General features: G+C 43.7%; 1 protein-coding gene across 1 annotated transcript; it reads right to left on the reverse strand.

The window, feature by feature from the left end:
- On the reverse strand, positions 1 to 2,949 carry LOC139565027 (dynein axonemal light chain 4-like). Its single transcript, XM_071385033.1, has 4 exons — positions 2,793 to 2,949; positions 2,084 to 2,167; positions 1,880 to 1,963; positions 1 to 1,407 (listed from the first exon to the last, which is right to left on the reverse strand). Exons 2-4 carry the CDS (start codon positions 2,153 to 2,155, stop codon positions 1,243 to 1,245), a joined length of 321 nt encoding a protein of 106 aa, XP_071241134.1. The 5' UTR covers positions 2,156 to 2,167; positions 2,793 to 2,949; the 3' UTR covers positions 1 to 1,242.
- Between the last annotated feature and the right edge of the window lie 8,176 nt (positions 2,950 to 11,125).

The raw sequence follows: 11,125 nt of genomic DNA on the forward strand, positions 1-11,125 counted from the left end.
TTTGAAAAAACTAAAACATTTTTATCACTTTCAGAAATAATTTCATGTGCAATGATATTATGAATTTACGCAAACACACAGTGTTGAAGTGAAAACAACAATACAATGCATCGGTGTTATGGTACCTGGTTGCATCCACGGTTGACAACATAAAGGTTTGTGGCATTGAGACTGTATGCCTAGTTGATATTCATTGAAATGCAATGCCTAGGCCTAGGGAGTCAGAATAGCTCATGTGATATCATCAGTTATAATATCATCAAATTCAGAACAACAACGACACCTATCCATGACTATCTTATAAACATTGGCGTGACAGAAAACAACTATTATTTCAACAATAAGCTCTTTCATAAAAAGCCCATGGTGATCATTTACAAAATCAGATTCCATCTTCACATTCAAATTCAAGTATTTAATGTACATTGAGAGGATATAAAAGTCCCTGTGATATCTTATCAGTTATAGGAGGAGTAGAGACACAGACACGGGTGACTTATGGAACTCATGTCTGAAAGGTGAAGACTAAAAGACTGTAGAAGGAGATACAAAATAATCTATAGAGAGGATTGGAGAAACAGAGATAGTGTGAATTGAGAGCAATAAGAGAGACTGAGCGAGTGTGTGTTTCTGTGTGTAAGGATGTTTTTCAGCAGATGGCATGGCAGCCCACCGAGACGACAGTGTGCCAACGTACAGGCGGAGTGGAGGAAAGACACGGAGCTGGATGCATTTTTTTTCCAAAGGTGAGCATGAGGGGATGTTGATGAGAACACACACACACACCGCCTCGAGTTAAAGAAGTAGAGCAGAAAGTAATAGGGAAAGAGAGTGCAAGTGTTTCAGCCCCACTGAATTCCATCAGTAGGATAGTAGGAGAGACAGCAGACTCGTTCATGCAGTGAACTCACTGCTCTGTAGAAATGATCACATTTGTATACAGATAAAACTTGGTCATTTTCATACTGTTTGGGCACACACAAGGCAAGAGTGTGACATGCTGATATTGAATACAATATATCAAGAATGACTTAGCCTAATCAATCAATGACATATGGGACATCACAGGCACACGCGCACGCACACACACACGATCAGTAAATAACAAAGAAAAATACTGCAAAGCTCAGAGATGGGTGAATCATCCAGGATGTGTATATAAATATATAAACACACTCGTTAGGTAGAGACAGACTGGATGGGAGGGGTGTGTGTGTGTGCCTGTGTGTTTGCGTGTGTGTGCTAAGCACACTTCCACACACACACAGCCAGGCTGCCTCCAAAGAACATGTAGAGCAGGTTCTTGACCTCGTGTGTCACCTCGAAGCCAAAGCCCTCACCAATCACCACGTGCCACGAGCTGCCAAACTTTTTATCCATCGTCTCTTTGATCATCTTCGCCGCGTTCTGAAATGGAAAGAGAGAGATCAGAGAAGATACAGAAACCAAACCAAATCCCTGGCTCCTATCCGTAAGCCCTTGTCAACACTGCCTTGTGGATTTGAGAGTAAAGGATAGAAGTCAGCAATATGGCTGAAACTGAACACTTATCCATAACAAGCATAGATAGGGATGAGGGATCCATTTGGAATTGGGCCTATGAGAGAGGAGAGGAAGTGATGGAGGAGGTAAAATACAGAGGGGAGGAGGAGAGAGAGACGGAGGAAGAGAGAGACAACCAGTGTTCTAGTCCAGATGGACACACAGGTTTGCTGGGATGAGTGGTGAGGCAGGCTGACACAATGCCAGACTGGCTGAGTGGGTGGAGGTCTGGTTTTAAAAAGTGACAGGGTCAGGTGAATGGGTGGATTAAAGCAATAGTGAGTGTGCTGTACTAATCAAGCTGCACTTCGCACAGTGTATAGACAGACAGACAGACCTCATTATTGGTGGCAAACTTCTCACAGGCTGTCACACACAGTTCCATCGTTTCCACTCTCATCTCCTCTGGCATGTCTGTGTGCTGTGAAGAAAACAGAGCAATTCATTACAACACTCCCCATTTACTCCACGAAACCGACGGTCACATAGCCTCTACTTGTGAACCACATATGTGTCACAGCAGCGAAACGATCTGTCTCACCCTGATGAGTGGGAAGCTGTGGAGCCTCTTGTAATCGGCCTCCTCCTTCTTGCTCTCTGTTGTCTCTGCCATCCCCTTCTCCTTCTGGAGAGAAAACACACTTACATTTGAATGGAAGCCTTTTTGTTTATTTGGCAGGTTAAAATGTTAGCTATATGTTGCCACAGTGTTTGTCAAGTACTACAGTAGGTATGAGCAAAGGCTGAACTAAAGAGACCCTCCTAGTCCTGCTCACTTCGTATTTGTTTACTTCTACCCATGACAACACAAGCAATGAATGTAGTGACTGCAGGGTTAGTCACTATGGCCAGGAAAGTGACATGCATGAATGACATTGTCATGCATATTTAGTCAATTATCAAAAATGGGTGAAAGGTACCCACAGAGTTGACTAGCTAACGTTAGCTAGCAAATAACGTTAGTCTTTATACGTGTAACGTTAGGTATGACTTTGACACCTAACTAGGCATCTTACTAAAGAGTCTGCCTACGGTAACGTTAGCTAGCTACTGTACTGTACTGTAGCTAGTTATCTTGTGGCTTGTGTAGGTTGTTGTCTTGCCTTCTCACTAACGTTCTCTTAGTTGCAATGCAACCAACGCTGCAAGTTAATGAAAGAGTTGGAAACATTGCACGCCGTTATGAGACTTTCTTCTTTGAATTCTACTTGATTATGGATAGCAAATTAACTAAATACCTAGCGACTTACCTCTGGCTAGTTTACCACAACAAGCTAGGTCCATTTATTGTTGATATGGAAACATGTCGGCCATAGCAACCGCTTCTTTCGTACCAGACTCCCCTTCTTCTTCTTGTGCGTTTCTGGCAGACTAGAGTCCGTCTTGCGTATTGCTACCTTTCTCAGGTCGGAGTGCGAATTACACATTTAAATATTTAATAGCCTCACACCCGTAGCAGGCCGATGGAATAGAGAAACGACAACAGCTTCCTTGGTATTTCGCTCTGCCTCTCATTTAAACCCAACTCACATAAAAAAGTGATCCTAACCTCAGTATACCGCCTGCAACAGGACATGCTTCACAGTCTCTACTCCCCACAACTCACATTTCCCATCTGGGTGTTTACCCACTAACAATGGCCCAACCTCAGCCTTGTCAACAGAACCCCATCCTGTCTTGTTTTGCACACTTTGTACAAAATAATAAAATGCAGTACTACAGGATATTTCTTAACGTAGCTCTTTATTAGCTAGCTATAACTGGCATGTTCACTTATCGCCAACCAGGATCAAACTGACCATGACCTAACCATTTGGGTGGTCTTAACCAATCATAGCACAGTATGATATGGCGGTAAAATGCATCCAATTATAATTCAGTATGTTTACACATATGAATATTACACATCCCTCCTTTCATTCCCCATGTATACCTACTGACCCTACTCACAGAATTCTGGATAGAGAAAAAATGCCTTCCCCAGTGGTCTCTATCCCACTCACGTTGACACTCCTGGGTCAACCCCTCTGCTATGATGATCCTACATTCCACCCCCCCTATAACAGGACCACCACATCTACATCCTCCTTCAGAGCTGCCTTTGCTACCTTATTTGCAGCAAGGCTCAGTGCAACATGGCAGTGTTGCCATTGTTTATTAAAGTTTTTCTTTGTAATGTAAAAAAAGACGTCTTCAACCCTTATATCACACACTCACAAACTGTAAATATATGTGTGTATGTTGTACTATCAATTGGTGAGAGAGAGCCTCAAATATCACATTCAATTGTACATACCCACTGTATACATGAATCACAGCAATGTTGGTTCCTGTTTCAATCACATCTTTGCTCATGTTCTCGTGGGTCAAACAAAAACACCCTAATGATTGGTTGACCCACAATGCAGGTGATGGCTGCAGGATGAAGTTGGTGAAGATCAACTGAATAAATTTGCAGTCGATTGCAGTCATGACCTTTGATCACATGCTTTTTGTAAATTTCATGCATTTGTGGAGTAGGCTCAAGTCTGACAATTTCTTTGCACATAATGCAACACTCTTTGTAAGGCTTGAGTTTATTTTCACTCTTTTCACAACACTTCAAGACAGCTATGACTAAAAGTGATTTTCGTAGCAGGTTAGGAGAACATTTTCGCTAACCCTAACCCTTTTCCTAACCTTAACCTAATTATCCTACTCTGTTAAATAAATTATCCTGACCTGCTGCATAAGTTCTCCTAACCTGCTATGAAAAAGTCACTTCCAGTCGTAGCTGTATTGAAATGGCGTGGAAAGAGTGGTTGTGTTTGAGCAGACCACACTTGTGAAGTCGGTGACCATCGTTGCATTATGGGGTTATAATAGTTGTCCGACATGTCGATTGCATGAACTTTACAAAAATCACTTAATCAACAGCAACTTCATCCTGCAGCCTTCACCTCCATTGTGGGAGGCTCTATTGTCAACCAATCATTAGGGTGTTTTTGTTTGACCCACACGAACGTGACCAAAGATGTGACTGAAACAGAAACCAACTTTGCCACAATTCATGTATGCAGTGGATTATGTACAAATGAATGTGATATTTGGGTCTCTGTCACCAATTGATTGTACAGTGCAATGTACACATACACTCCGGGATGCTGGCCTTCTAGGCAGAGTTGCAATAAAAATAAAAGATTAAGATGGGCAAAATAACACAGACACTGGACAGAGGAACTGCCTAGAAGGCAAGCATCCCGGAGTCGCCTCCTCACTGTTGACGTTGAGACTGGTGTTTTCCGGTACTGGTACTTGTCTTCTTGCTCAGTTGTTCACTGGGGCCTCCCACTCCTCTTTCTATTCTGGTTAGAGACAGTTTGTGCTGTTCTGTGAAGGGAGTAGTACACAGCGTTGTACGAGATCTTCAGTTTCTTGGCAATTTCTCGCATGGAATAGCCTTAATTTCTCAGAACAAGAATAGACTGACGAGTTTCAGAAGAAAGTAATTTGTTTCTGGCCATTTTGAGCTTGTAATCGAACCCACAAATGCTGATGCTCCAGATACTAGTCTACAGAAGGCCAGTTTTATTGCTTCTTTAATCAGGACAACAGTTTTTAGCTGTGCTAAAATTATTGCAAAAGGGTTTTCTAATGATCAATTAGCCTTTTAAAATGATAAACTTGGATTAGCTAACACAACGTGCCATTGGAACACAGGAGTGATGGTTGCTGATAACGGGCAACCGTAGATATTTCATTCAAAATCAGTCGTTTCCAGCTACAATAGTCATTTACAACATTAACAATGTCTACACTTTATTTCTGATCAATATGACATTATTTTAATGGACAAAAAGTGTGCTTTTCTATCAAAAACAAGGACTTTTCTAAGTGACCCCAAACTTATGAACGGTAGTGTATATATTTTCAGTTTGTGATATGGGGCTTGGAGAAATGGTTATTATTAACAATGGCACATTAACTTGTTGCACTGAGCTTTGCTGTTGGAAAACTACATCAGTATCCGACTATCAGCTGTCGCAGATGCACCTCCCCACGACTTCACTCCTCGACTTTCGTCTGGAGTCGGTTGCTTTCACCTTACCAATCAAACGTGTTTCTCTTTCATTCCATAGAGGAACGAGCATGTGAGGTTATGTCTTCCGGATATCAAAAGTGATCGAATCCATGCAATCCATAACTAAACGTATTCGCTGTAGTCTCGAGCGAACATTGAAAACACTAGTTAATGTCCAGAACATTTTATTGGTCTTGTACAGTCCTACTGTAACAGGGTGGATGTGCCTCTCTTCTATGGCAGCCAAATGTCTGAGGGGGCACGAGTATGTGAGTATGGCTAAGGGATGGTCCAGAGTTTTGTTTTCTTCCAACACCTGAAACAGCTTTTCCTGCAATCTAGAGCAATAATCATGATTTATTTTATTTATTAGGATCCCCATTAGGGAAAGGGAAAGGCGGATACCTAGTCAGTTGTACAGCTGAATGTGTTCAACTGAAATGTGTCTTCCGCATTTAACCCAACCCCTCTGAATCAGAGAGGTGCGGGCGGCTGCCTTAATCAACATCCACGTCATTAGCCGACGCCAATGGCGACTGGTTACAGTGAGAAGCTTCCTCTTCAGCGGACAGCTTGATGAAAACCAGTCAATGTTCAGGTCTCCAAGAAAATAGACCTCTCTGTTTACATCACATACACTATCAGGCATTTCACGCATATTATTTAGCACTTGTCAAGAGAAAAAAAAGCAAGAGAAAAAATATACATTCAGCAATCCATTAATCAGTTGATGTGTGTAAGTGTGTGTGTGTTCTGCGGGGTTGAAGCTACGAACCCATAGGCTTGACATGCTCATCCCTTCCAGGCTTTGGGAGGGAGGGTGGACAAGGAGCCTGTCATTCCATTTTCGTAACATTGCAAAAATCAGAAACCTTTTATCCAAAAATGATGCAGAAAAGCTTATCCATGCTAAACACAGCTGCTAGAATCCTGACTAGAACCAACAAATGTGATGATATTACTCCAGTGCTAGCCTCTCCACATTGGCTTCCTGTTAAGGCTAGGGCCGATTTCAAGGTTTAACTGCTAACCTACAAAGCATTTACATGGGCTTGCTCCTACCTATCTCTCCGATTTGGTCTTGCCGTACATACCTACACGTACGCTACGGTCACAAGACGCAGGCCTCCTTATTGTCCCTAGAATTTCTAAGCAAACAACTGGAGGCTTTCTCCTATAGAGCTCCATTTTTATGGATTGGTCTGCCTATCCATGTGAGAGACGCAGACTCGGTCTCGACCTTTAAGTCATGACTGAAGACTCATCCCTTCAGTAGGTCCTATGATTGAGTGTATTCTGGCCCAGGGGTGTGAAGGTGAACGGCAAGGCACTGGAGCGACGAACCGCCCTTGCTGTCTCTGCCTGGCCGGCTCCCCTCTCTCTACTGGGACTGACCCTATTACAGGGGATGAGTCACTGGCTTATTAGTGCTCTTCCATGCCGTCTTTAGGAGGGGTGAGTGGGTTGAGTGGGTTGAGTCACAGACGTGATCTTCCTGTCCAGTTTTGCACCCCCTCGGGCTCGTGCGGTGGAGGAGATCTTCGTGGACTATACTCAGCATTGTCGCAGGGTAGTAAGTTGGTGGTCTGTTGATATCCCTCTAGTGGTGTGGGGGCTGTGCTTTGGCAAAGTGGTTGGGGTTATATCCTGCCTGGTTGGCCCTGTCCGGGGGTATCGTCAGACGGGGCCACAGTGTCCACCGAACCAATACCTGTCTCAGTCTCCAGTACCTATGCTGCAATAGTCTACGTGCTGGGGGGCTAGGGTCAGTCTGTTATATCTAATGTAATTATCCTGTCTTATTTGGTGTCCTGTGTGAATTTAAGTATGCTCAAGCTTCAACTGTTCTGCCTGCGGCTAGGGACCCTGACCTGTTCACCGGATGTGCTACCTTGTCCCCGGACCTGCTGTTTTCGACTCTCACTCTACCACACCTGCTGTCTGAATGCTATGAAAAGCCAACTGACATTTACTCCTGAGGTACTGACCTGTTACACCCTCTACAACCACTGATTATTATTTGACCCTGCTGGTCATCTATGAACATTTGAACATCTTGAAGAACAATCTGGCCTTAAATGGCCATGTACTCCTATAATCTCCACCCGGCACAGCCAAAAGAGGACTGGCAACCCCTCAGAGCCTGGTTCCTCTAGGTTTCTTCCTAGGTTCCTGCCTTTTAGGGAGCTTTTCTTAGGCACCGTGCTTCTACATCTGCATTGCTTGCTGTTTGGGATTTTAGGCTGGATTTCTGTATAACACTTTGTGACATCTGCTGATGTAAAAAGGTCTTTATAAATACATTTAATTGATTGATTGATAGCGGATGTAAGCAATGTCCCCACGTGCTCTGGCAGCTTTCATGTCTGGGATCAGTTCATTCCTCTTCTGGCAGAGCTTCAGGATAGTCCTTGTTGGTGAAGATGTATGTTCCTCTCAAGTTCTTGCCACTTTACATAACAGATACCTTGTCCTTGAACCTCAGGAACTTGACCACTATTGGCATGGGCCTGTCACCTGGGCCTGTGGTGGGGTTTCCAGTCCTCTGGGCGTACTCCACCTCAACCTTCCTGTTTTCCATCTTCAGTTTTTCCGAGATCATTTTCCTCACTTTATCCTCAGACTCCGTCCAGGTTTCATGTGGAGATTCTGCAATTCCATCCACAACCATGTTGTTCCGCCTTGATTGTCCCTCGAGATAATCAGATTTTGCCGTCTTTGTTATCATGGATTCACATACAGAACTGATGTCCTCTCTCAATGACTTTGCTGTCATCTTGCCATTCTTAATTAAACTCATCGAGCTGTCCCTAGGAGAACTGCAAACTGTTCTTCAGGTCCTGGACCTCTCTGGTCAGGTCGTCCATTCTTTTATTAGTTGACTCCACCAGTATTTGGACACAACACATGAAGCTATTTATGTTTGTTTAAAATAACCTTCTTTTAGGTTACGCTGTTACTCCTTGCAGTTCCAGACAGAGCAGGTCGCAGGGAAGATTGGAAACAACAACAACAAACAGCAGGGATCTAGACAGCCATAAGCCCGGGATAAACCGTGCTCCTAGCCACAATGGCTAACTGCGTTGTGGGCTGCGTTCAAGCTCTCTAGAAAAACCAGCTAGCTTGATCGGCAACTGGCTAGCAACTAGGCTAGCTGCTACACCAAGAAGCTCCTCAGACCTGGCCTTGGTCAGCAGGATAACTGGACAGATAGTAGCTGTCCCAGCAACTGATGCCAACCGCGTGGCGCGATCCAAACTCCAAAGGTAGCTAGCTAGTAACCAAACTTTTTCAATAGACTTAAAAAAAAAAAGGTCCAAAACATCAATCTTTCCATTATGCTTAATTCTATGTAAAAAAAAACATGTTTTTTGAGAATACCTTTTGAGGTGTCTGTATCCTCCTGACTGGTGGTTATTTATTTCAAGAAACTAAATATGCTTTCCTGCATCTCTGTCAAAATATTGGTAAAATATTGAAAGGAATGTAAGTCTTATTCAGTAGATTTAGTGATGGCTTACTTTTCTAAAGTCTACTAACCTTGTTAACAGGCATGTCAGCTAAGATAGTTAGACAAGCAAGCTACTCTAACTTGATTGATAGCCTAAAAATGAATTCTTGGTAGCTAGTTATGAGGTTGGGAGATTGGGAACCTATCTGGGCTAGCTAAAGCCATCTTCATAAAATTGCTAGGTGGCTAGTAGTGTGACAGGTCTTCAGGGTCTCTTGAGAACCTGAAATGGAGTCAGTCGGCAGTGGTGAGCGCTCTGAAGTTGAGCCAGTTCAGGATGTAGTGGGTCTACCCGCAGCAACAGGTGTGGTAGAGACTTCCAACGTTTGCCCTGAGAATCTTACCAGAGATGATTTTGGGCCGGTAGGAGTGAGACTTTTGGAATGAGTGGATTCCATTTCCTGCTTTTTGGCCAACCCATATGTTGTGTCATGCTGGGTAAAGGACAAACTGGAAATGGTTACATCTGTGAATGTTTCGAGAAGTAGAATTGTTTTGATTTTTTGTGTATCCGCCTCCCAGAGGAAGCGGCGCTTTGAGTCACACAGCTAGGGGCTCAACCTGTGGCCTGCTTTGGACTCCGGAGCAGGGTGCTGCTAAAAGAGGTGATCAGTGTGGTTGCATTGAGTGTTGAGGTGGATCAAATGAAAAGGAATATTCCTAGTGTTTGTGACACACGCCATTTAGTGAGATTTAGACCCAGTGACTAAGAATACCCTGTCTGTCTTGTTGAGCTATGACACAGAGTTTCTACCTGATAAGGTCAGGTTAGGTTATATTTGCTATTCTGTGAGGGCCTATGTTCCGAACCTGCTATGGTGCTTTAGGTGCCAAGGATTCGGACATGTTGCAGCAGCGTGGAGATCCCACGATGTGAGAAATGGGCAGGAGAACATAGTTAGAGGGAATATACAGTTGGGATAGAGAAAGCACTGCATGTCAACTGTGGGGGTCCCCATGCAGATAGGGATCCGAAGTGCCCTGTGAGAGAGAGACAGGTTGAGATTGTTAGAGCCTGAGTGGGGCAGACAGTTTCCTATGCTGAGGCAGTGAAGAGAGTAGAGGATAGCCCAGGGGTGAGTGAGATGACTGGTAGCCCCTCAGTGAGTAGGCCTGAAGAGAGAGAGCCAGAGAGGATGAATTATAGTAGGGTTGGATTTCTTGCATTTATAGCCATGGTGATTAACTGCACTGCACTGATGAAGCGGAAATCATAGAAGATAGATGTCCTAGTTGCAGCAGCAGAGAAATATTTGGGTGTGAGAGATGAGTGCAGAAGATCTACAGGAAGTTTTGAGAGAAGGGGTTCCATCCTCCCAGGCCGACTGCCAAAGTAGTGGAATGGGGTGGTGGGTTTTTGGTATAGTGTATAGGTGCAGAGTTAGAGGGTGGTGATATTTAAGTTGTCCCATTCCCCTTTTCCTTTTTGGGGGGGTGATCAAAATGTGCAATCCGCATTCCGACCTGTGAAAGGCACGGATACGCAACACAGCGTCTAGTCTGCCGGAAAACCACACAAAGAAAAATGGTGATGCATTTCTTTCTGCCTGCCAGAGCCCCCGAGCAACTAGTCTCAACCAACATTTACAATGTCACAACGATAATCATTTTCCCAGTCTCTGTGTTTGTGAAATAGCAATTGTAAGTATTCTCAGTACAACTTTTGTCTTGTGGCTGTTTGGACTTGGAGACAGGTATGCTATTTATTGTTTACACGGTTGTGTATTGGTCCTGCCTGATATTTATTGCATTTACCAGACTACATCCATATTCATAAATGTATACATTGATTCTTTGTAGTAAAAGCTATATATTTTTTATAATCCTGTGTTGTGTTTTTCCATATCCAGTACGCAGGTCAGGTTTCCATTGACCCTGCCCTATTCAAGCACCTGTGGCTTGAAGAAAAGGCTTCACACTGATGCTGAATGTGTGCATGTGTGTGTGTTTGCATGTCTGTGTGTGTGTGTGTGGTGTGTGTGTTTACAATTCAGTGTGTTTGGAGCAGTGGT

This window comes from Salvelinus alpinus, chromosome 36 (assembly GCF_045679555.1).
Source record: "Salvelinus alpinus chromosome 36, SLU_Salpinus.1, whole genome shotgun sequence".
NCBI lineage: Eukaryota > Metazoa > Chordata > Actinopteri > Salmoniformes > Salmonidae > Salvelinus > Salvelinus alpinus.

Excerpts from the sequence above, each read along its gene's own strand:
- LOC139565027 (XM_071385033.1), bottom strand. The coding sequence starts at position 2,155 with ATGGCAGAGACAACAGAGAGCAAGAAGGAGGAGGCCGATTACAAGAGG. Across the intron at positions 1,964-2,083 it reads ACAGCTTCCCACTCATCAGG|CACACAGACATGCCAGAGGA; the intron begins GTGAGACAGATC and ends TTTTCTTCACAG. Across the intron at positions 1,408-1,879 it reads AGTTTGCCACCAATAATGAG|AACGCGGCGAAGATGATCAA; the intron begins GTCTGTCTGTCT and ends TTTCCATTTCAG.